We start from the raw sequence: 26020 nt of genomic DNA on the forward strand, positions 1-26020 counted from the left end.
TGGAGAAGACGAGTTCCTTTGACAGCACATATTTACACATCCAGATGTTGTGTGTTCCTCTGTCTTGTCATCTTGGCCTGTAAAGCCTTCAAATGAGGTGAAATCTCTTTTGTTTTACTATGCTAATCCTGTGCTCTCCTAGCACACTCTGCTGCAGGCAGGAAATGTGGTAGGAGGCTCAGCTCCATCATGGAGCATCCCCAGCTAATGAGGGTTGGTTGTTAGTGTGTTTTCCAAGGATTTCTTGCTGGGTTTTTCTGCTGGGTCCCTCTGGGGAATGTCTGTGGTAAAAAACATCTCTACTGCTCATTCCTCTTTAGTCTATGTTAATATTCATCCTGTTGCCTTGTTGAAAGCAACCCCAGCAATTCCTTGCCTTCCTGTGACTTTTCTTCTACTGTGGGGCATTCCTTTACCTTACAACCATTTTTTAAAATGTTTTTTGTTTGAGGAGAAGGGAAGTTGAAATAAAGATAATCACGGTGCTCACTTTCCATCCTGGCTTAGGGAGATTGTGTTGTGGTTTAAAAACACAGGCAGAAAGTCCTTCTCTGAACAACAGATTGGTGGGATACTAAGAACCACTTGAAATAATTAAGGGATCAACCGCGTTCCTTGTCAGCGAGAGGCTGTGGCAAAACTGAATGAGTTGGAAAATTGACCATGGTTGTGTTTCCTGAAATATGTGCAATGGCAGGTTCACTGTAAGCTTTTTAGCAAATTCCCTTTAGTCTGGCAGGAAAATTGGCTCACAGCCACTGCTGACTCTGGGCTATGATTCATGAAAATTTCTTCACCAACAGAGTAGTCAGGCACTGGAAAGGGCTGCTCAGGGAGGTGGTGTAATCACCAACCAGGGAAGTGTTCAAAAGGCTTGTGGAAGCGGCCCTTGGGGGTTTGGTAGCTGTGAACATGGTTAGGTTAATGGTTGGACTCAATGACCTTAAAAGTCTTTTCCATCATTGTTCTGTGATCTGTTGGTTAGATTTACACTGGACATAACTGACTTTGATCTTCTCCCATGGTCTTGGTAGGAAATCTGAAATGTCTCTTGATGAAACCTTTTCTGTCTCCTGATGAATCACAGACAAAGGTAGAAGTAGATTCTTCATTTAAAGGTAGAAGTAGATTCTTTATTTCCCACTGTGCACTTTGTCCTCACCAGACCATGCAGCTTCTCATTTACCCTTCTGCAAGGTTTATTTATAATCTGACTGGTAGTAAACACTGATGGAGGTGAGAGCATATTCTGATTGTGTGTGTTGAATATTATTTCTTTGGGAAGTGAAAATGAGTTATGTTTTTTGGTGGGGGAGCAGGATCCTGGGATTTAGGACTGTATTACTTTATTAATTCACCCATTTTGCCCTGCATCTTCCTCCCTTAAGCAATTGCAGCTCTGTCTATCAAGATGTTCCCGAGGACTCTGAATTTGTTGCCATCCTCAGATGCATTTTTCATTATTCTGTTGAAATCCAATATGAATTTATAAATGCCATTTCTAATTTTGTTTAGCTGACCTAGTGTGGTGCAGTTGGTCTCTGTCCATCCGTGCGTGCACATCTTTTATAATTAATAAGTTTACTCTAACGTCAGAGTAGCAAACTAGACATCAGTTCCCTCTTTCCTGTGTTCCTCCTCCCTGTTTTTTTTATTACAGCAAATAGACATTAATATTCATCTTTTGTAACCAGTGAAAAGGCAGATGAAACCTGGATTTTTGAACTGACTGGAAATTTAATTTTGCTGTTCACTGAAATATGTAATACTTCTGTGTTTGTCTAGCATATGGATAGATTAAGACTGTTCTACATGCAAGGTTCACAAAAACTAGACAGCATGGCACAAAACAGCAAATAGAAGAAGGCAATACAGGTAAAAAATAGAAAGAAAACCCTTGAGGTAGAAGCAACAGAATTTTGGAGCATTTGTACTCGGGCAGTTCAGGGTTTGAAGCTGTCTAGATCATCTTCTGCAGGAGCCAGAAGGAATGTTTAACTGTTGTATTAATGTCAGTTTAAAAAATAGGAAGGGTGACATCACATCTTGATCAAAATGAGCTCAGAGTGACCTGGCACTAAGTAATGAAAGCACTGCCATGATATGGCCTGGAACAGCAGAAAACATTACACACAGCTCAGTGCTCAAAAGATTTTTGGTCTCCCAAAGACTCAGGAGGCTTCTTTTCTCTTGGTCTGAATTCCTCAGTATCAGGAAAGCCTGATCTTCTCCAGCAGTAAAGATATTTGGGTTCTGAGGGCTGGCCTTGCTTGTGCCATCACTGTCATTTATCACCCTCAGCTGCTGCTTTGGGGAACCAAACTTCCTCAGAGTGTGCTGCCTCGTGCTTTCGGGGTGGAAGGCATCTGTCTTTCCATGGCATCTGTGATCCTTTTGATGGAAGACTTTTTCTAGCAGGTACTTTTGCTCTCAAGAAGTTTACATACCTTAAAGGAGGGGGAGCGGGAGGGTCTGTGAATCTGAGATTCCCAAGGTAAACAAAACATATCCAGCCCTTCTTCTTGGCATTTGCCTAAGGCCAGCCTGTCTCTGGTGCCACATAGCAGGGTTTGAAGCCTCTCTTCTGTTCTCTTGTGAGAAGGCATGCAGTCAGGTAGATGCGGAAGGAGAGTCTGTTTATTGAAGTGGCAGCTGGGACTGACATGAAAGGAGAACAGCAAGCTTCCAGATTGCCTTCCTTGCCTCTGTTCATCGTGTCTGATGTGCAGACATTGGTGCAACGTGAAATGTGTACAGACAACTTGCATCCATCCATTCCCATCTCTGTTGCTTGTGGTTTCCTTCTCCTTTTTGTTTCACGTGTGTCCATCAGACCTGAAGCCTTCTGATATCAACAGGAACTCCTGGGTGGAGGCATCCAGAACTTGGTGGGGTTGGAGGTGCCTTTTGATGGACAGGGATGTAATAGCATGGAAAGGGTCTTTTCTACCTGCTGGGTGCCACTACAGCTGCAAATCTTGGGGATGACTGAGTGATGAAAGAAGGGGTTAGGCAGGAGCTGTTCCTGTTGGCTTTGTGTGGTGTTGCTGAACTGGATGAAAAATGAGATTGAGCAAAGGCTGCAATCAGATGTGCTGAGAACAGCCAGAGCTCTTGGTGTCATCACAGTAAGAGGCACAGTGAACCAGCTGTCTCAGTTTGAGGCTTGGTGTGTATCTCCATAAAATATCACAGATGTCTTATCTCGTTGTCTCTGATCCTACCTGTTCCCGGGACAAAATGCTCTGCTCCTGGAGACTTCTACAGTGGCAGCGCGGAGGAGAAACCAAATCCATTAGGAAGCAATCAGCTGCTTTCCTCAAATAAGGACTTTGACAAGGAAGAATGCAAAAAGAGAGTTTTTGTCATTGTTTTTTAGCAAATCTGGAGAAAAGCAGGAACAGCTCATTCCTGAGATAATCTCTTCTGGTTTTACTTTGCATCTACTCCACGATGCCTCCGGGCCGTGGGCGTTCGCTTTGCTCTGTTGTGAGCTTCAGTGGAGGAGGGGAGAGAAGAGCACAGTTCAAGGGGTTGAGTCAGGCTGTTCACAGTCACTGGTGATGTCACGCCAGTCAAGTACCACAGAAGTGTCTCTAGAAGCTTCTGGAAGTCTGTTTAATTTGTACAAGATTATGGATGTGATATATGGATGTGCCCTGGGGGGTTTGTTGTTGTTTTTTTGTTGTCGTATTTTGTGTCTTGTCAACCTAGACTAGACAGTGAGGTCCTCAGGCTGTGGGGACAGAGATGATGACTTCATTCTCCAAGGACCTTCCATCAGCTTTAGAATTCAGTTGGGAAGCAGAGTGTGAGGAAATATCTGTACTGCTGCACTCCCAGTCCTGCTGCAGGCTGGGCATTGCTCCTGACCACCCTCCTGCCAGGCATTTCTGCAGCTCCTGAGCACTGCTCTCCTCTCCCTGCCTGCCCAAAGCCACCCAGGGAAATGACATTAATATTACAAACTATACAAAAAATCCTGAAGGGAAAAAATTACCTCAAAGGCCCAGGGTGAGAAAGAAGAAAGTCATCCCCCTCCAGCTACTCTGATTGACCTCTGACAGTTGTGCTACGAGGCACGCGGGGATTTGTGCAATGACACCAACTCGATGCTAAAACCATTGAGTAAAAACCCAACAAAACAAAAACCGAAGTGATTCAACAGCAGAGCTTGTTCATAAATTCAGGCTCTGTGGGAAAAAGGAAAGAGACATTTTTCCAGGTAAATTCCAGGTTTATTGAGTTCTGGTTTTAATTGAGAAAAACCCTAAGGAAAGAAGCTTAAAAGCAGCACATCTATGTCACATCAAGTGACAGAGTCAACCCTAAGCAGACGGCTTTGCAAATATGCCCTTTGATCTCATGACTTCAAAAAACTTTCCTATTAACCAAGTTGATACTGGCTGAAGATGTACCTGCTCATTGCAGGGGGGTTGTTCTAGATGACCTTTAAAAGGTCCTTTCCAACCCAAATTATTCTATGAGCCTCTGGTACTCTGCCAGCAGGAGAGCTCTGCATCTGTCTGTCAGTTTTACAGGCAGGGAAGTGGAGGCAGCTGTATGGAAAGCAAGGAAATGCTGAGTATCCTTTCTTGTGGTTCCTGTGTAAACAAATCTCCCAGTGAGAAATGAAAGGAGGTCAATTTGTTTAGTTCATCTGAGGGGACATTAAAAGGCAAAAGAGAGATCAAACAGCGAAGCTCAAGAGTTGGGAAGACACAGCTCTCCTAACGGAGTGGCTGGGACTGGCCCTTCATTAACTGGAGCCTCAGGGAGGCTCTTATGGAAAGAGTGACCTGGGCTGACCAGAGGCTGTAGGGGTTGATGAGTGAAGATGATTAATGTGAAATTATCTGCAAGCTCTTTGTGAAGGTCAGGCTGTTTGGTCAAACGATTTTATCTGGGTGAAAAAACTCAGAAAAATATGTCTCAGGTGGGTCATCCAGAAGTGGAGGTGTCATCATTGAGTTCTGGAGCCCCCAGTGAAGGCACTTCTCCATCAGAAGGCAGTGGTGGAGCTGGGAACAGAGCACCTGGACAGGATGGAGAGGTGGGGCTGGGTGAACCCAGTGAAGTTCAACAAGGCCAGGTGCAAGTTCCTGCACCTGGGTCAGGACAATGCCAAACACAAGCACAGGCTGGGCAGAGAATGGACTGAGAACAGCCCTGAGCAGAACGTGGGGATGTTGGTGCATGAGAAGCTCAAGGTGACCCAGCAGTGGTGCTCTGGCAGCACAGAAAGCCAGCCCTGTCCTGGGCTGCACCCCGAGCAGGGTGGGCAGCAGGTGAAGGAGGGGATTCTACCCCTCTGGTCTGCTCTGGTGAGACCTCACCTGGAGCTCTGGGGCTCCCAACATAAGAAGGATGTGGAGCTGCCTGAGTGAGTCCAGAGGAGGCCACAAAGAGAATCAGAGAGCTGGAGCACATCTTTTCTGGAGACAGGCTGAGGGAGTTGGAGCTTTTCACCTGGAGAAGAAAAGGCTCCAGGGAGACCTCAGAGCCCCTTCCAGAGCCTAAGGGGGCTCCAAGAAAGCTGAAGAGGGACTTTGGACAAGGGTTGAACTGACAGGACAAGGAGTAATGGCTTCAAACTGAGAGAGAGCTGGCTTAGATTTAATTTTAGGAGGAAATTCTATATTCAGAGAGTGGTGAGGCCCTGGCACACATTTTTCAGAGAATCTGTGGATGACCCACCCCTGAAAGTGTCCACAGCCAGGCTGGGTTTGGCTTGGAGCCACTCCTCTGAGTTTGGCAAACTTGCTGAGGATGCACCACCCCATCATTCAGGTCATCAGTGAAGATGTTAAACAGGACTGGACTCAATATTGGCTGGTTTTATCACTTCCGGGTGCAAGAAGACCATTCTCCATGCTGCCTGTTCCCAGAAGAACTCTGTCCTTCCTTGTAGGCTCTGCCAATGTCTCAGTTCATCTTTCCAGCTTTGGTTTAGATCTAGTCCCTTGTCTTGCCCAAAAGGAAGGAAAAGAATGTTTTCCTCCCTGTCTCTTTGCAGCAGCCTTGCAGAATTGAAGGATTAAATCTTCCCATCAATCTTCCCTTCTGTAGGAAAAGCAACCCCATTTACTCAGTCTTTCCTATCAGGCTATGTTTTCTTGACCTGTTGTCATTCTCCTAGTTCCCTCCAGACTCTCTTCAGTCTCAGACAAAAATCTTTGCTGGAGCTTGAGGACTCTGCAGCGTGGTGTCAAGCAAAAGGTTTGCTTCCCTTGTCGAGAAGATTCTAATCCTATTTACACATCCCGTGATGATGCCTGCCACTGTTACAGGAAATGTCACTGCAGATCCGTGTTCAGCTTGAAGTCTGTGGCATCCGTCCATCCCTCTCTGCAACCCTGGCCAGCAGCTCCCCATCCTCTGTTGGTGCTCTTGTTTGCTCTTTCTAAATTCAGGCCCCTGCAGTTGACCTGGATTATGCAGAGCCTTATTTTCTTTGTTGAACATTACTTCTGGTTTGTTAAGATTGTTCTGGAGGCTGGAGCTGTCATCTGACTCCCCTGTTGGGTGCGGCGTGTGCATTTGATGAGGATAATTCCTGTCGCATCACCCAGCTCACAGCTCAAAATACACATGGAGAGAGCAGAGCTTGGTGGACACCACACAGGTTGTTCTTTGGTTATGGCAGCAGTCCACTGGGAGTGTTTAATGGCAAAAAAGAGTTGGTTTAGATTAGGTATTAGAAAGAAATTCTTTGTAGTGAGGGTGCTGAGGCCCTGGCACAGGTTGCCCAGAGGAGCTGTGGCTGCCCCATCCCTGGAGCTGTTCAAGGCCAGGTTGGATAAGACCTTGAGCAACCTGGGCCAGTGGAAAGTATCCCTCCCCATGGCAAGGGGTTGGAATGTGAGGATTTTTAGGGCCCTTCCAACTGAAACTATTCTGTGATTCTATGAATTTTCTAATTCAAAAAAAAGAAAAAGAAAATTCAATGCACCTCCTATCAATTTCTGTGGCCATGCAAATAGGAGAGCATAACAGGCATCCACTGCCTGCTGACTTCTATAAAGAGTTGAAGCTTGATTTGATATGATTTCTTGCCAGCTGCTGTCATTCTGGTTTTCACCATTGCACTTTCAGTGGCTTTATTCCACTATTTTATTGAAAATGGGGAAAAAAAAATATGGTGGGTTTGCAATTTTCTTACTCTTTTCACCACCTGTTTAGTAAATAGGCACAGTAAGGGTCCTCCAGTCTGCCAAGAGGGCCATGAATGGCTCTGATGCTGTTTCAGGCATCACAGGAGGAAAATTGCAGATTCCCACAAGTAGGAAGGAACACCTGAAGGTCATTTTGTCCAACTCCTTCCTGAGAGCAGCATCACCTGGAGCGGGTTTCTCAGGCACATGATCAATCAGGGCGTGAATATCCCCAAGAATGGAGACCCCAGGTCTCTCTGTGCAGCCTGTAGGAGTCTAGAAATGCAGGAACATTTCTCTGTCTATACAATTCTTTAAAAAATACATCAATCCTATATAATATTGACAGAAAGGCTTCCAAATATCCCTGAGCAAGCCAGAGTTTGTAAGAAATTAAACAGAAAGTAGAAAAATGTTTCTTTTAACACTGAGGTGAAAATATAGATTTTAAGAGGGTTTCACATGTGGTGTAAAGATGGAGGAAAAAAGGTGTAGTTTTTAATCCTTCTTCTTCCTTCTTCTCCATGCTTCTGGAGTTTTTAGAAGCACAAAAAAATTATTGGTTTAGAGTTAGTTGCACTTTTAATTACTTGAATAGATATAGAAAGCCTATTTGTTGAGATATAATAACAATACATGTGTCTGTAGTTAATAGGGTAGAAATTGGTATAAAGGTGAAAAGACCGCGTGGTTCGGGGCCATTTTGTATCATTAGAACAAGATGAGCCAGGCTGTGGTGATTTCAGCTTGTGCAGCTAGTCTGAATAGACCTGCCAAGTTTTTGTAAGAATCCTTCAATAAACACGAGAAACCAGAATCTAATGAGCCCGGGAGTTTTCTTCGAATAATAAGGACTGAGATAAGTGGGACTCCCCACGAGGGAGGATCCCAGGGGAATTCAGCCCAAAGGAGGCTGAGAGACTAGAGAAAAGTTATATCCACAGAGAATTCAGCCCAAAGGAGGCAAAGAGAGAGAAGTCACACAGCCTGTGCTGATGTTTGATGACTCTCACCATAAAAAAAAAACCCACAAAACAAGCAATAAAGCCAACCACTCCAACCCCAAAACAAGCAGGTTGTTTTTTCTTTTTTGAAGTGGAATTTCTTGACTTTCAGTCCCTTTTGCCTCTTGTCCTGTCACTGAACACCACCAGGAAGAATCTGGCTCCGTTGTGTTTCGCTTCTTTCCATCAGATATTGAGACAGGTTAATACCACCACATCCTTCTCTTCTCCAGGGTGGAGAGCCCCAGCTCCCTCAGCCTCTCCTCATACAGGGGGTGCTTCCATCCCTTGGCCATCTTTATGGTCCCTCAGTGGATTTGCTCCAATATGTCTATGTCTCTCCTCCTTTCCCACTTTTTTCCAGTATTGTCTGGAAAGAAATGTTGCCATGTCTTTCTCAGCCAATCTCAAATTTAAATACAAATAAATTGTCTAAAGTGCTGTTGTGGTTTAATTCCAGCTGGCAAATAAATTCCACACAGCCACTCCCTCACCACCCCCAGCAGGTTAATGGAAATGAAGTGCGTGAGTAAAAATGAGAAAGCTCATGGTTTGAGATAAGATGATAAGAACAGTTTAATGATTGAGATGTAAAATAATAATAATAATAATAATAATAATAATAATAATAATAATAATAATAATTCTTCCATTCTGAAATCTCACCCTTCATTCCCACTACTGTCCACCCAAGTATCTCTAAATGGAGACTGATGGGTGTAGAGCTCTAAAATAATTTTGCCTGCATGGTGTTAATTGCCAATATCTTTCCCAGTCCAAGAGATATGGACCAGCTCTTTCCTTGAGATTCTACATCCTACTGTTCTAGTCATGGCATGATTTGCTTCTACAGAATACAAAAAGCAGAAAGTACTTGACTTCATTAAAATACAAATTCATGCCCCTTTTGGTCTGGCTTGGATGTGGTTATTCTTTTATTTGTATTTCATGTGATGAGGATAAAGCTGTGATAAAATGTTTTTTTCTTCTTTCTTATTTTTTTCTTGTGTCTAGTATGTTAGGAAATGCTTGTTCCAATTTGTACAAACTGCCTTCACAGTAAATTGGACAAGTTTCCCTGAGGAGCAGTAGACAAAAGACTTGGGAAGTGCCATGGGGATGGGGAGGGAAATGCTTTTATTGCCAATCAAATTAAAGGCATTTAGATCTGCTCTTAAATTTTCCTGTAAATATATTACTGTGGGGTAAGAATTTGGCTCCAGAGCTGTGTGAATAAGGGCTATTTCAATAGCTTGGTAGGTTGGGGTGGGAGGTGGCTGCTGCTAAAAAGGTTGGTTAAGCTACAACAAAATATTTCATTTTCAATTCTTTCTATTTTTCCTCCTTTACAAGGAGAAACAGCTTTAAAATGGAAACACGTCCTGAAAATGATAAATCAACATCAAACACTTGGAGTGCTCTAAAAGCCCTCCTTCTCTCCCCCTTTCACACCACTCTGTTGGAGAAAAAATAGATGCATTCACTGTTTGCCAAAACAACACTTGCCCAGTCGTAATCAAGGCATTTTACAACAGGGTGTAAACTTTCACTCCATGTTTGTTGTCTGTGGCCTTGGGGAAGTCATGGCAAGAAATGTTTCCACTTGCTTATCTCTAAAGAGAGAGGGTGGGTCAGGAAAAAGTCTCTGTAAAGAGACTGCTTTCAAGCTGTTTGGTTGTCCCAAATCCCTGCAGTGGTCTTAAACTTTGGGAGATAAAGAAAATAATTCCTTAGCTCTGCCCAAAGACTTCCTCTTAACTGTCTTTCATGTGCCCAGGTAAGAGTTTTGCTGGATCTCAGGTTCTTTTTGTGATGAAAGTTGTATTGGTAGTTCTGTGCTCACCTGAGACCTGGGAGAGCTGAGGTTTGTTCCCAAGTCCATCACAGACTTCCCAACTAAATCTTCAACTGATTCTTGTAGGTTTTAGTGATTGTGATCAAGAATTTCCTCCAAGACACCACAGAATCACAGAATGGTTTGGGTTGGAAAGGACCTTAAAGATCTTCCACTTCCAACCTCCTGCCATGGGCAGAGACACTTTCCACTATCCCAGGTTGCTCCAAGCCCTGTCCAACCTTGTCTTGAACACTTCCAGGGATGGGAGAGCCACAGCTTCTCTGGGAAACCTCCTCCAGGGCCTCACCAGCTTCTGAATATAGATTTTTTTTCCAAATATCCAATCTAAACCTACTCTCTTTCAATTCAAAGCCATTACTCTTTGTCCTATCACTCCATGCCCCCCTAAAAAGTCCCTCTCCACCTCTCTTGCAGACCCTCGTGAGCTACTGAAAGTTGCTCTAAGGTCTCCTGGGAGAAAGTACAATTGTAAGGTGTATTTTCCAGGGAGCTCATGGTTTTGCAGTTTCACACAACTGACACGATGAATTGTTTTGCTGTTGAGTGCCTTGGTTTACAGGTTTGCTCCTTGGTTCCTCTTGTTTGCTCCATTTTCTGTCTCCTTGAAGCACACACCAACACACACCCTCACCCCTCTCTGGCTGCTCTCACAGCTTGGATTCCATAAGTTTGTGATGAAGGCTGTTTCCCTAAAAATGAAGGATTTCTGGCCTGGGGGCACCTGCAGCCTCAGATGCCAATTATGTGTGTACGTGGTACACTGAGGCTGGCTGGGGAAGCTGCACTCTGGATTTTCTCCACTTTTAATGGATTTAGCTCCCAACCGCTGCTCTCACAAGGTGGTGGCACTTTCATCTTCCTTCACGTGTCTGGCCCAATTAAGGGAGGATGGCGAGTGATTTATTTTGGTCCTGGAGTTTCGCTTTCTGGTGAAGCACAGCACTGATGTTTTTGCTTGGTTTTGGAACTCTGAAAGGAAAAAAAAAAAGGAGAATGAAGTAGAACAGGTGCCTGAGGCCATCAGGCTGTGCCCAGTACAGTGCAGAACTGGGATTTTCTGGTGCTTTGCTCTCCATGGCGGACAAACCAGAGGAAAAGTTGCAAGTGTCAGTGCATCTCAAAGGAGACTTCAGCCTTTTCCTGAGATATATATCAATGAGGACGTTGCGTGACATGTGGTCATATGCCACATTCCCAGATTTTTGTATGTCAGAGGGAAAATGACTGGTCCAGAACATGAGAAATTTGAATATCCAAGCCCAGAATGAAATATCACAGCTCATGTCATCCAGCCTAACACCCCAACATCTTTCTCAGTACAAGAAAGACATGGAGCAGTTGGAACAGTACCAGAGGAGGCCACAAAAATGATCAGAGAGATGAACTGCCATGAAGAAAGGCTGTACAGGTGGTGTTGTTCAGCCTGGAGAAGAGGAGGCTCTGGGGAGTCTTTAATGTGGCCTTTCAATACTTAGTATAAGAAAGATGAGGACAAAATTTTAGTAGCACCTGTAGTGATGGTACAATGGTTTTAAACTAACAAAAGAGTAGATACAGAGTGGTTATAATGAAGAATTTTGGTTTATGGCGAGTGAAACACTGGACCAGGATGCCCCATCACTAGAAGCATTTCAGGCTGGGGAGGTTGGACTAGATGGCCTTTAAGGGTCCCTGCCAACCCAAACCATTCTGATTCTGCCATCACACCAGAATCACATCACATGTAAGCTTTTTTTGTGGTAGAAACACCAGTTTTGGGTGTTTTCATAGCCTTGGTGTAAGAAAGCACTAGCTGGGTTTGGGCCAGTTTCCCAGCTCATGCAGCACCTTTATCTTTTCTTTTGATTCCATTGTGTCTTCTGTGCCTTTGAGCTGAACTATTTGGATACCAAAGCCCTGGGACACTGTTGAAATGCTGGAGGGTGTCTGGGCGAGGCATTTCTGTGGATAAGGAGGAAGAAGTTGTCTTCCTCTGACACTGCCACATTTATTTCATTCTGCTGCTACCTCAGGCCTTGCAGATTTAAAATTTTTATTTATTTTTAACCAGCAAGGCAAAATAACTCTGGCTCAAATATTTCTACTGGAGGCCCAGGAGCTTATAGCAGCAAACTGCCTCTTTTGAGAGCTCATCAGGACTGCAGTGTGATGGATAGACTCCAGCCAGCTGTGTACTAGTAATGTTCCAGAAGACAGCATCACCTTTTTTTTTGATTGAGTGCTTAAGTCTTTGCCTTCCAGCTCAGGATCTCAAAGTACTTTGTGAACAGCAAGGAATTAAAAGTTGCCCTTTATCAGTGGAGAAAATGAGACACAGGGAGGTCAAATGACTTGCTTGCCTTCAAAACCATTTGTAGTCCAGAACACCTGGATTTTAGTGCTTTTAATTTTTTGCAGGTGGGCATCCTGAAGTTTGGAGATTGCCCTGTATCTTCTATTTGCTTTCTCAGTCCTCTTTTTTCCTTAGGCTACTGGGGTTTAGCTGACTTTTAACAGGGCTGTGCCTGTCTTTCTCTCTGTTTTTCAGGTTTGAAGTGTAATCCTGCATCCATCACTATCCAGAAAATGTCTTATGGATCCATTGATGGGAGTGGATTTGGGAGCAGGAACCCATTTGGAGGCCCTTCGAGACAAGGCTATCAACCTCTCGGTGAAGTATTGATCCCTTGCTGTAATTTATTCCACCTGACTCCCTGAGGACTGAAGTTTGACTTGCTCAGGTTCACTGTGGCTGCTGTATAAATATCACACCCTCACCAGGGGTCATTTCTGACACTAATTTTCAAAGGTGAAACCTAAACTTTTTCAGTTTGATTTGTGTGATTGAGGCCCAACATCTTACCATGCTCAGGATTTGGGGCTGCAGCCGGGGAGAGCAGCACTAATGAGGGTTTTGGAGGAATTTTGAGAGATCCAAAGGAGAAATACAGATTATTCTCCAAAGTGGCTTGTGTCTTTTCCCATATCCCCATCACCTTTACAAGAAGTTTATCTCAATGGCTGTTCTAAGGCTGGCAGATGGAGGGAGTAGATGGGAAGATGTACAAAATGCAGTGGGCTTTGCTTTCCTAGAAGATAACTTTGCTGTGGAAGCTTCTTGAGCCTGGGAAACATGCTTGGATGTGGCAAACAGGATCAAAAACTCACTCAGGAAATGCTGAAACCATGAACAGTGGCTTACAAATGGCCATGAATTCTTTCTTTGTGTCATTTTTTTAAGCAGAGACCAGACCAGCTGTAGGGCTCATCTGGGCTTATCTAGTCTGGCTTTGAGCAAGTATTTTTATCTGGAACTTATCCTTCAATTTATTCCTGGATCTGGCCTGCCCTTGTAACATGGCAAAGGGCTCTCTTTTCCTTTTTTCACCAGGGAAGAATCTCACCCCTCTCTCCTCTTGCCTTTGATTTCAACTGGGCCATTCACTAACACAGCCTGATTTGGTGTTGTGAAACATTTTTTTGTTTTACAAATAGCAGTTCTCTGTGGATTTTATTATATATATATATATATATATATATATAAATAGAGGTTTAGAGGTTTCTCTTGGGTTTCTTTCTTCTTACAAATTTGTGTTTAATTTTGATTTTTTTTTTTCTTTGAACAGGAAGAAGGTATTGAAGTAAGTATGAGTTGTCTGTTCAGTTGTAAATAGTGATTTTTTTTGCTATTCTGCAAGGCAAAATTAAAGGCATAAAAGCAAGGAAGAATGGGATACTTGGGCACAATCAAAGAACCGTAAGAAAAGATAATTGAAATGTGGACTAGACAAACGATGAATCTCAGTGTGTTGTAGCTTAGATTTTAAAAAAATGAATATTTATTGTGCTGTATGAAAGAACCTCTGTTTTTAATGCAAATTCACAGAATAACTCAAGACACTTGAAATTTCTAAATATTTGAAGAGATCCCTTATTGTGCCCAGCTTGCCCACGGCTTGGCAGTTGGAGCTGTGATGCTGAAGCCGCCTGCAGTGGATGGCAAAGAGGAGCTGGTGTAGAAAATTCACTTTTTTTGAAACTACCACGGTGTGTTGTCTGCCCAGCAGAGCCTGTTGATGCTCTGGATTATGGCTTAGACTTGAGTGCTGGTTTCCCGTCCAGGCTTGCACACATCCTGTCTAGTGGCATTGCCATAGACACATCTCCAGGGTCCTCCAGCGTGGATTTTCCCAGGCAGCCAAAATTGGTTGGTCCCTTAGCTCAGCATCCCTGTAGAAAAGATTTCAAGGGGAGGGACATGTTTGTGTTGGCCAAGGCACCTTGGAGAAGTTTCCTTACTGTGTGTCTCAGTCAGAGGTGGGTTCATTCAGCCTTGAGAAAAGGTTTAGGGGAGGCCTTTTCATTGTGTTCCAGCATTTAAAGGGTGGCTACAAAGGAGATGAAGACTCTTTTTTCACATGGAAAAGATGTGGGGTGTAAGTTACTCCTAGGGAGATTATCAGGGACTCAGACAAGAGGAAAATGTTTTGCAATGAGAACAATCAGCCTTTAGAATAATCTCCCCAGAGAAGTGGTGGATTCCTGCATGTTGGACAGTTTTAAAGTTCATCTAGATGGAGCACTGGACCATCCTGTCCAGGCTGTGCTTTTGCCAAGAAAGGTTGGATCAGATGGTCCTGGAGGTTCCTTTCCAGCTTGGCATTCCGTGATTCTCTTCTATGTCATCTGAACCTGTGTCCCTTTGTCACTGAAGATGGACACGTTGGATGCTTTTTGTCACAGTATCCCCAAATATTGCCATTAATTAAGTGCCAGGAGAGGGTAATTCAACACTAATTATCTGCCTCCTGATTCTGGACAATGGATGACTGGTTTGCTAAGAAAAAATTGCCTTTTGTATTAGATCATGGTGTGGCTGGAACAAAGGAGCGTGGCCTTCCCAACAGCTTTTGTGTCTCTGCTCTCAGCAGGGACAGACCTTGATGGGAATGTTCTGTGCATGCTTTAAACTTCTCCCTCTCCTTGTAAATAACAAATAAATAAAACCAGGTATTCCTGAAGGTAAATGTCCAACAGTGGTCCAGTATTCAATATCCAACTGAAATATTCAGTATCCAACCCTGAGATACAGCAGCAGTAGAGGTGATGGGCTTCATCCTTAATATAGAGAGCAAAGAAGAGGGGGCTTAGTTTTAGTTTGGTTTTGTTTAATGAAGGGTGATACTGCCATGGGGGTTTCCTCTGTGCTTAGGCATCTGTTTATCTTGGCTCTGTTTCTTCCATGCTCAATCCAAATGTGCTGCCAGGATGAGAAAGTTTAATTACTTGAAGGTGATCCCCTTGGCTCTGGGCTGATGTGATGATGGATGGACTCAGAGCCCATCCTCAGGCCATGTGAGGGTTAACGTTGCTGACCATCCTAATTAGAGAGATCCACAAACTCCATCTGCAGAGTCTGGGGAGGGTCCTAAGGCAGTGTTTTAGCCCTGGACACCTTGGTGCTGGAAAACTCTAGTTCAGACTCTATTTTTGACGATGGATATCCAGGATTTCTTGGGGGAAACAAAAACAAGTGGGGTTTTTTTTTTTTTTTTCATTATTATTATTTTTTAATGTTGGCAGGTTTTAGGAGGGGAGGGAGAAGCTCAGCAGAACTCAGATGTTCTGTGGCTTTAACCATGGGGCATCCTGAGGTGTGTCACAAGCAGATCACCAGGATTACCTGGAGTAGAGCACTTTGAGGGTTTGATTGTCCCACAGCCACTGAGGGACAGCCAGGAGAGGCAAGTGGGGGCATAAGCCACGTCCCTGCTTTGTAGCTGGGAATTACACCCTCCTACAGCAACATCTGCTTTTCATATCCTCATTCTGATCCCCAAAATCATTGTAAACCCTCGTGTTCCCCAGTTTCCTTGAAGGAGCTTCTCTGGGCTTCATCTGGGCATTGATGTTGCATGGATAAACTAGAAAGCAGATAGTAGAAAGTCATTGTTTTGGTTTGTTTTGGTTTGGTTTTTTTTTGTTTTTTGTTTTTTTCTTTATTTTCATTTTTAAGTTTAAACATAGAAATGGAAAAGATGGACTTCAAAAATATTAATTTTTTAAGTAATGTGATGTCTAAGTAATGTCTAAGACAGAGAGCAAACGTGGTAGAGGGGTAGGAATTAAACTCTGGATTCTTACTGTGTGCAACCTGCACTCTCCACCATGTTCAAACTACCTTCCGAAAACCATCTTTTCCTGGGGAAAATGAACAAAACCTGCTTTACACAAGGAGGCATATAGGTCAGGGAATTTAAATGGCTTGGATTAAAATGCCACAAGACAGGAAACTTTTAACACTGCTTTTATTAACCTTACTGTAACCTGGATGTTAAATGCCAGCTCTGAAAAGGTAAGGTTAATTTCATATTCCAGCAGTGCATTGCTTCCAGGTGAGCTCAAGGGACTGCTGGGTCAGTGCCTAATTTGGCTGTGACTTCATTCAGACCATTTTCCCCTCAGTTTCTCCTGAAGATTTTGTGTGGGACTCTGGCCAGGGTTGTACTCAAGATATATCACATGTGAGTCTTTCTCCTGGTTGGATAAGGTTGGTTATCTTGTCACTGAACAAAATGAAATTCGTCCCTGAAAGTTGTGCTTGGCAGTGTTCTCTGGGTATAAATCACCTAATTATCATTTCAATACTTAGCAATTGTTAAATGAATTTTTCTAATTTTTTTTTTTTCCTGGAATTGGGTCTATAATTTTCTTTGCTCTCCTGTCTCTACCATTCACCTGCCTCTGTGCTGCACCAACCAGCTCTCGGTTAGAAAGTCATGTGCCAGTGCTGGCAGCAGGGTCACTGACCTGTCATGGAATTGTTTAGGTGGGAAAAGCCTTCTGAGATCCTCAAGTCCAACCATTAACCCAGCACTGCCAGATCCACCACTAAACCATGTCCCCAGGTGCCACATCTACAGGTCTTGTAAATCCCTGCGGGGCTGGTGACTCAACCACGTCCCTGGGCAGCCTGTTCCAGGGCTTGACAACCCTGTCAGAGAAGATTTTTTTCCCAAATACCCAATTCAAACCTCCTTCTTACAGATGAACCGCTCTTCTGTCCTCTCCAATCCTATTTACCTCTTTTTCTAGCAATTCAGGAAAGTGATTTGTCTTTAATAACACACCATGGGGTTCTTAGTTGCCTCCAAGTTTGGCAGAGTCACAGAGCTCGTGTGCTCCATGGGAGGGAGATGTTCAGATCATTGTGACCCCTTTGGTGGGATGGTATTGCTGTGTAAAAACGCTCGCTTGCGGTGAGAGACTTCTCCAGGGTCAAACTGTTCAGGTATAAGCAATTTATTATATGGGAAAAGAGAGGGGAGACCCGTGTCCGCCACCAGCCTCGGCATCCACGTGGTCCAGGAGAGGGGAAAGAGAGCGGGGAGAACAGGAGAGGAGAGGTTGGAAAAGGGGAGGGAGGGAGTAAGGGCAACAGAGGGAGAGCAGGGGGAAACCAGGGAGGCTTACGAGAGAGGGGGAGGACAAGTGAGGGGTAAGAGGGGAAAAACCAAGAGGGTAAGAGTAAGAGAGGGAAAGAGTGGAAGAGGTAAGAGAGGGGGAGAGAGGAGCTGAGAGAGCGGTTAAGAGAGGGGTTAAGAGGGAAAAGCTAAGAGAGCAAAGTCCTTGTTGCAATCCAATATATCTTTTTCTATAGTGAATATTCTAATTCTCAGTAACCAATCACCATGAGACACACCCACTAAAGAATTTACATACAGCCTATGCACTTCCCTATATTAACATACAGTGTTGCATTTTAGACTCTACAAAGCTTTACAAGTTCTGTCCTTGGTTCTTGACCTTTGGACTTTCTATCAGCATAAGGACATTGTTTTATCAACAGGGATTCTCCTTTAGCTGGCTAGGCTATTGTTCTTTGGTTAACCAGTACTCAGTATCCTATGACTCAAAGCAGGCTTTCATTTCTACTTTGATTCTAGCCTTCATATTTTCAGAATCTTCTGCCAAACAATCACATTCATAAGGTTTCCCTGTTTCACCCTCCCCAACAGGATGGGGCTGGCAGAAGCTCTGTTTTCTGGGCAAAACTCACTCCAAAGCTCGGGTACAAACCCGCACTGTGGCCTGACCACCCTGTGGCCTCACTGCAGCCCCGGGTCTGGTGCCACACCGTGGGAAGGAATCCACTGCCAGCTCCACATCTCGAGACTGCAAAGTGCTGAAGCACAGAACAAACTCCTGAGTACACAAGGAGTCCCCCTGAGGTTAATTAACACTAAGCAGGTGGTTAATCCTTTTGCTGTGCAGGGGCCTGGGCGCTACTTTGGTTTTGTATTCGCTTCTGAAATTAATTCCAGTACTTGGAATGCTTTGCTGAAGGCAATTTGAAACCCGTGGTTGTTGCAGTGAAAGGCGTTGTCCAGAGGGTCTGGTTGTGGAAACTGTGAGGAACACTATCCACAATCACACATTTAAATGTCCTCAGGAAAGGGTGCTAGAAAGAGTTAAAAGCAGTGAAAAAAAGCAAGAACAAAATTGTTGAATTTTGAGGGGAGGTTCGAAGCTGCTATGCAATATTAAGAGTGGTTTGTTTTTTTTCAAATGCTGAAGTCTCTGACTGGAGGGCTGTGCCAGATCACATTCAGTAATTTAAACAAACTGTGCCTTTGGGATGGAGTCCTGTCAAGTGTGGAATTACTGAATCATTAAGGTTGAAAAAGACCTCCAAGATCATCAAATCTAAGCTTCAAAGAAGAAAAGGCTGAAGATGTGACCTCCTGTAGCACTTTTTCTTTGTCATGCTTAGATGGGTTCACAAATATTGTTCCAAGGTTAGCTTCTGGACTTGTCTCTAATTTAGAAAGCTCTAAACAATAATGTGGCTTTTCACATGTTGTGTAAAACATTTCTGAGAGTCTTAATGATTGACTTTGGCTTCTAAGTCTGGGATCCCATCATATTTTCTTGTATTTATGTCCCATAGAAGTTGAGGAGTTTGGGTGTCATATTTAACAAGTCATTAGTAAAGTGCAAGTTAAAGTCTAAATGTAAACAATACCAAAAAAAATCCTGATAAGATGATCTCTCTCACTAGACAACTCCAAAAAACTTTCTTGTGGCATCTACAGAATTATTTCTTATTGTTTCTATGCTGTTGTGCAAAACTTCCAAAAGTTATATATTTCTTTTCTTAGTCCATTTTCACTAGATTTAGAGGATCTTCTCTGCCTTACATTCAGTTTTTGGACATCTTAGCAATGATTTAATGAATTAATAAGACTAAACTTAAGAAAACATATTAAAGAATAATGAACATCATGTTTTATAGCAAAAGGAATTGCCAAGAGAATTAACTTTCATACACAAATTGACTTTGAAACTGTTTGTTTTGAAAACCTCTGCCCTATCCCTTCTGGCACTTTTAACATTATAATAAATGTTTTGCTTTAATTTCAGTATTTCAGGAATTGTAAGTGGTTATGCATTTATTTATACAACTAGAAAAAACAGAACTCACCATTGGAATAAATATGTATTTTAATGAAATATGTGAGGGTGAGCTGACAATTTCTTAGCATAAAAAACCAAAAAACAACAAAATCAACAAACCAATCCAAAAACTTCTTGGATAAAAATAGGGTAAAGATAAACTTTTTTGTTTGTTTTTTGTTGTTTTTGTGGGGGTTTTTTGTGTTTTTTTTTTTAAATTTTTGTGGGGTTTTTTGTTTTCCTTTACCAATTTTATTTGCTAGTCTCGGTTATCCAAAGCAATTGAACATGTAAAACTCATGCTGGTGGTCCCAGTCTTTGATAGAAAATCAGAAATCAAAGCTACTCACCTTTCGTTAGGCATTTCAGCTGGAAATGCATTTAAATATGAGAACTGCTCAGAACAGCTTGCTTCATTTTCCACTCAATTACAGTGGAATTAGAAGTAGTTTAAGAAGATCCTCTGCCCGTAGCTGGCTCGTTGTAGAGGTGCCTTGGTAGGGAAAGCAAAAACAGAATGAATGTTGCTGGTGGAAACTGTCCAGTGGAAAGTTTCCCTGCCCATTGTAGAGGTTTGGAAACAGATGTTTTTTAAAGTCCTTTCCAACCCAGGCCATTCTGTGATTCTGTAATTCCATGAATGTGCTTGTGGTTCCTTTACTTTCCCAACGTGTGCCCAGACCTGGGGCTGCCCTTCTGGAAAGTCTTTCCACATGGGTATATTTTCCTAAACAAGAAAAGACTGCCCTGTGCTTTAGGTTCAGCTCCTGAAATGAATTTAGCTCAACATTTTTTTTTCTTTCTGGCTGCTTTTTCAAAAGCTTTTCTTTGTCTTGGAGGCAGAGGAAAGAAAGTCTTATTAACAAAATAAAACTCAGCTACTGCCTCATTCAAACTTTGGACCAGCTCTTGTTTAGGCTCAGGCCTGGACACCACATCAGTGATTTTAAACTGAAAGAGGGAAGGTTTAGATGAGATGTGAGGAAGAAATTCTTCCCTTTGAGGGTGGTGAGGCCCTGGCACAGGCTACCCAGAGGAGCTGTGGCTGCCCCATCCCTGGAAGTATTTAAGGCCAGGTTGGACAGGGCTTGGAGGAACCTAGTCCAGTGGAAGGTGTCCCTGTCCATGGCAGGGGGCTGGAACTGGATCATCTTTAAGACCCCTTCCCTAAACCATTCTATATTTCTGTGATTTTCTAATCAATGCTTCCAAGATTCTTTAATTCTGTCTATTGAAAACAATTGCAGTTTTTGAAACTTTCTCAGTTTCTCGAGAGCACTTCTCTGGTTAGGAGAGCAGAGCACTTCTCCAACAAGGCATAAGGGAGTTCTTGGCTCTATTATAAAATTCCTACAATTGCTGCAAAGCTTCCTCAACATTTCTTACACCACTGGGCTTCCACCCTGTGCTTTGCATCCTGTTCTTTCCATCGTGGCAATACCCAATGCTTGGATAGTATCTGAAGCCTGTTTCTCTTGATCTGTGCCTGCAAAAATGTCCACCTGAAACAAGATACAGCTGAAACTGAGCAGCAGGATTGCTGCATGACCTTGTATGCACATCTGTCCATGTTTGCTGAATGGGGATCCATGGGGAATAGGATGAGGATGGAGCAACCCTTCTGCAGCTGTTTGTTTTTCCATCAGAGCTGTCTCTACGTGCATATCCCAGTGCTCCCCAGTGTCCTGCTGTGCCAGGCAGATGTGCTGCCAGGATGGTTTCATTCTGAAATCAGGGGTAGTGCAGATCAGAGCTTGTTCCAGGTTTGCTGGAATATTTCCAGCATCCGGGCTGGTGGCTGCATCCCAGTTTGTTTCATCAAGCTGTCTCCCCAGAGAGGAGGCAGAATCAGCAGTCAAACAGGCTAAATACTCCAGCCAGCATTTTTCCTGAGGTTCTGCAACTCCTTTCCTGCAACATGAATGGAAGAATCCCCAAACTTCACTGGAAAAGGTGGTGTCCAGGAACAGACTGTCATTTCTAACACAGCTTTATCCACTCCATGTTGCATTTCCTGCTTGGGAAGATGCTGACACTTTTTATTGCTATTAGGGCTGCTAAATGTCATTTTTTCATTTTTTTTTTTTTTTTTAATTTTTTTTTTTTAATTTAATTAATGTGCTCATCAGGAAACCAAATGGGGCTGAAATTGAATTCAGCCTGGTCTGTCCTCGTTTGGATAGCCATGTACAGTGATGCTCTGTCTCCTCCACTATTACTGGAGTAACCCCAGTAAATTTGGGAGTGGACATTCCTGGGCACTGGAAGAAGAGCTACAATAGTTTCTGGCAGGAATTTACTTTGTCCCAGATGTGAATCAGACACTGGCACAGCTCCAATTCTTAGCCCAGGTGAGACTGTGCTACCTCACCCTGATCTTTGGCTGCAAACCAAGCTTGATATTAACTGAATTGTTCCAGAATTATTTTTTTGGTTTCTGCTGCTGTAGAATTCCCACTTGGGGTTTCGGCTGTGAAAGGGAACTAATCCAAAAAGTCTAAAATCTGGGATAAAGGTTTAGGAAGGAAAAATGTCTCTGTTGCCTGTGCTGTTGTGATATGGACAGTGGGTGCTGCAGGACATGCTGAGTGAGATGGAACTCTGCATGTTTGAGATGTTAATATATTATTTGTAATAATAATATTGATATTAAAAATAATAATGGATAAACTAGCAAATTCTCTGTGCATGAATGCAGCTTGTAGCTTACCAAGTCTTTGATCTTTTGGAGAGCATATCCATGTCTTGGTCACCTCTGTCACTACTCCGTAGTGCAGCCAGGTGCAAATCTCTTAACTTCCCTGTTTTCTTGTTTCCTTCCCCTTCTATACTTACTATTATCCAATTAATTAACTTCTTAAGGATGTAGAATTTCTTAATTGATTAGAAATAAAAGAATTTAGCGTCCTTTGTGTGTGAGTGAATTTTCCTTTTTCTGTTTGAAAATGCAGGTGGAGTTTTATGGCATTACCTTCTGCCAGGAAAGTGGGGATGCAGATTTATAGAGATACTGAAAAAATATTTTGGTTTGGTACAAATTTGAAAAGGAGCTTTTCAAGGGGTGGTTTTTTAAAGGGCAAAATTGAGTGGCCTTTCCCTTCACTTGTTCAGGAGACAAAGACTTCTTTAGAGAAAAGTGGAAAACCTGTTTATTTAATAAGCAGAGTATTCACAAGCATAAAAATAATTAATAATATTAAACAATTAATTTTTTTTTCTGTTTTGAAGAGATGGCAAATGCAGAAAGTCTTTTTGTGGATTGGAGAGAGAGAGTGAGTTCTTTTTGTGGGTGTAAAGCAAAGCAGAGCTTGCTCCTTTTCTTCCCCCTTCGCTCTCGGAGCCAGTCTTAAAGGTGCAGAAAAATATCCAGTGTAAACAGATGATTTGGGATACAAGCACCATAATGTCACCCTAGGACAACACAGTTGTGGATTTCTGTTCTGCAGCCCTCCTCTAAGGATGTATTTATTTACAGAACATTCACAAATCTCACTTCTGTACGTAAAGGAGGAATAGACACAGCTGACCCAAATACCTGTGACACAAACAGAATTTGAATGAAGAGAAAAATAATAATAATAATAATAAAAAAGGAATAAAGCTTTTATCCATGCTGTCAGTCCAGAAATATTATTTCTGAATATCTCTTCTTCCAGGTGACGTTGGCTTGGAGACTGACACTGGCAGCTAGAAGTGGGCAGGGATTAAAGATCAACAGTGGGGAAGGACTCGACAGATGTAAGCAGGTAGATTGGGGATTAGGGTGAATTAGTGTGGATGGAAAGCATTTAGGAGTGAGGAAGGATTTTAAATTGGATGTTAGGATGTATGTGTTGCAGATCTTCCCTCAATTTCTCTGTTACAGTCGGATACCAATGTCTGGGATTCATGAGCAGTTCAGGGGCTGTTGGTGTGGCTGAAGGGGCTGGTGCTGCAGGGGGTTGTGCTGGGGTGGAAGAAGCAGCTTAGAGAGGTTCTGAGATGTACAAGTGGTTGTGTAGGTGTTTCTAAAAGCCAATTTCCCATTTTTTCCTGATCCTGAGCTGGAAACACGTTTTGGCGTTATCTCTGTGTTTCTCATCCTTTTTTTCCTGGCTGCTGAGGGCTGCAATGGGATGATGATACTATTATTTTTTCTATATGAACACATCCTAAGTACGTTAAAAATTCTTTAATTCCTTTTAAAGCCAATATTTTTAGTGGAAATCAAGCTTCAGTTGGTAGGCAGCAGATTCTTGAGAGATACAGGATCAGGATTAAAATACTCCCAGTGGGCTTTTTTATAGCTTATGTCCTATTTTCAGAATCTCATCAATGTCAGACCTCAGAGATCACACCTGATGATGCAGCTGTGGGTGTGGGAGTGGATATCCAAGGCCCCTTTTCTGCTCTGGAAGGTTTTTAAGGATCTCTTGAAACCAATGTGTTTTTTTTATTTTTTTTTTATTTTTTTTTACAAGCAGTCAAACCTGATTGCTCCTAAATCCCTTAGTGCCCAGCAATGTGCTAAGGTGGAATATTTTCCATGGATACTTCCGTGTGTTTGGCTGTTCCTTGCTTTGACATCTTCAGCCAGAGATTTGGGAGTGGATTCTCAGAGAGACAAAGAATATTCCATACATGTGAATGCACAGAGCATTATTTGCTTAGGTGGGGAATTTTATTTTATTTTTCTTCTCTGAACACTTTTCTCAGGCCCTTAGTGGAGAGCAGAAGAATGAAGAGCTGATCACAGCCATGCTGCATAAAATACAATGTTCTCTATTCCTTCTCCTCTCCTAACAGAGACACAGAAATGGAAACAGGGATACAGCTGGCAAAGTAGAGGGGCAAAGTTATGTAAAGAAGGTTTTCCAAAGTCATAAATCCCTCTGAAGATTTTTAAAGTCATAAATCCATCTTTTGGGGCTGGGAATAGCACTTGACTTGAATTTGGACATGTTAAAACAGGTCTGTGGCATATGAAGCTGTGTGGAAGCAAAACCACTGGGAACCATCCCATTCTCCCCTAAAAAAAAGAGGTTTTGAGGGGAAAAAAAAGTCCTGTGAGTCTGGAAATTTCAGACCTCCTGTACTTTAATACCCGTGTGGAGGCAACCAAAGTGATGGGCTGAGCAAAATAAGATTTCTGTGTCACTTTCTCCCACTCGTTGCTCCGAGTTCTTTTTTATTATTATTTTCACTTCTGCAAGATGGTGTAAAAGAAAGAGGGTTTGCTGTAAAACACAGTTTGCAAAGAACTTGGGCTTATGACAAAATGCAACAAAAAAAACCCTTTTTTGCAATCCTGTAGTAATAATTTTTTTTAGATTTATTTCAGGTACTGCAGGAGTTAAGCAGGTGAGGAAAGAAGAGATGTCTGCTGCTTTTCCTGAAGTGCTTTAGCAGCCAGACTGTAGCCAGATGGCTGGGACTTTGAACAATACACAGATAATTCCAAGCCAGGATCTAATAACAATAAAATTCACTAAAAATACACAGGATGTGCATACCTGGGGGAATGGATGTGCAGTGTGTGTGTGTGTTTTTGGAAATGTAATTTGGAGGTTTCAGTCACATTGTCATTTCATACCTCTCCTTTTATAGTCTTACTGCTCAAACAAAGTGCTGTTAATTCATACTTTTAAATTTTGGAACTGTTAACAGAATTTGAGTATTTTCAGTGATTTTTCAATTTTTTTTTTTGTTCTCTGTGGGGTTTTCACATTTATTGCTCATTAGTGAAGGAGAAACCAGGCCATATTTGCATCCTGACAGGGAGAAAAAGTTCATGTTTATGAACAATAAGAAAATAACCACTCTGGCAAACAAGAGCTTCCTTTTGGGAGATTGAAATTCCTGGAAATCAGGAGGATGGGCCACTTTGTATTTAGGGAATACCTGGCACCCTCTGCTCTCACAAGATGAGAGATGTTAATTAACTTGTTAGTGTGTCTTACATCAATGCTTCTTTTTCCCTCCATTCACTCAGATTTGACTTGGTAAGAATACAGCTTGATTTTATTTTATTTTATTTTATTTTATTTTATTTTATTTTATTTTATTTTATTTTATTTTATTTTATTTTATTTTATTTTATTTTATTTTATTTTATTTTATTTTATTTTATTTTAATGATGTCCAGTTGATGGGAGGAGGGCTGCTTGTCTTGCTGATTCTCTCCAACTCTTTAGTTTCTGATTGAACATCCTGCCCTTTTTGGCCCATTTCCCCATCACTTTTTTTTTTTTTTTTTTTTTTTTTTAATTTCTCTGTTTTACTTCTTCCAGGCATGTTTGAGATGTCCTCAGAACTGAGAGAGAGGGGGTGAGGACAAGGCCAGCATTTCAGCATCACCCTAGACAGTGGCAGTGCCTGTCTGCAGTAGAAAGCTCCTGGCAGCATTTCTCTTCCTTGGTGTTTGCATCAGGGGGGCTGAGGAAGGCAGGAGGGGTTCCCTGCCCACGGCTGGGGGCTTTCACTGCTGGAACACGCTGCAAATTCCTCTTCTTGCCTGAAAAAGCCAGCCTTCCTTTTGGGGTGAAATGCTGGGTATTCTGTTTGATTTGCTGTCCCTCTCTTTCCTGTGT

General features: G+C 42.6%; 1 protein-coding gene across 15 annotated transcripts in view; it reads left to right on the forward strand.

The window, feature by feature from the left end:
• TSNARE1 (t-SNARE domain containing 1) overlaps window positions 1–26020 on the forward strand; it is a 455536-nt gene that overhangs the window by 85791 nt on the left and 343725 nt on the right. For all 15 annotated transcript variants that reach the window (XM_088056786.1, XM_088056777.1, XM_088056781.1 and 12 more), the window contains one exon: window positions 12544–12666. In XM_088056786.1, coding sequence (XP_087912912.1) covers window positions 12582–12666 — 85 coding nt within the window. In that variant the 5' untranslated portion in view covers window positions 12544–12581. The remainder of the gene's footprint in view (window positions 1–12543; window positions 12667–26020) is intronic.

The sequence above is a fragment of the Pseudopodoces humilis genome, chromosome 1 (genome assembly GCF_049639895.1).
Source record: "Pseudopodoces humilis isolate 2021_Gansu_Grassland_sample_001 chromosome 1, ASM4963989v1, whole genome shotgun sequence".
Taxonomy (NCBI): Eukaryota; Metazoa; Chordata; class Aves; order Passeriformes; family Paridae; genus Pseudopodoces; species Pseudopodoces humilis.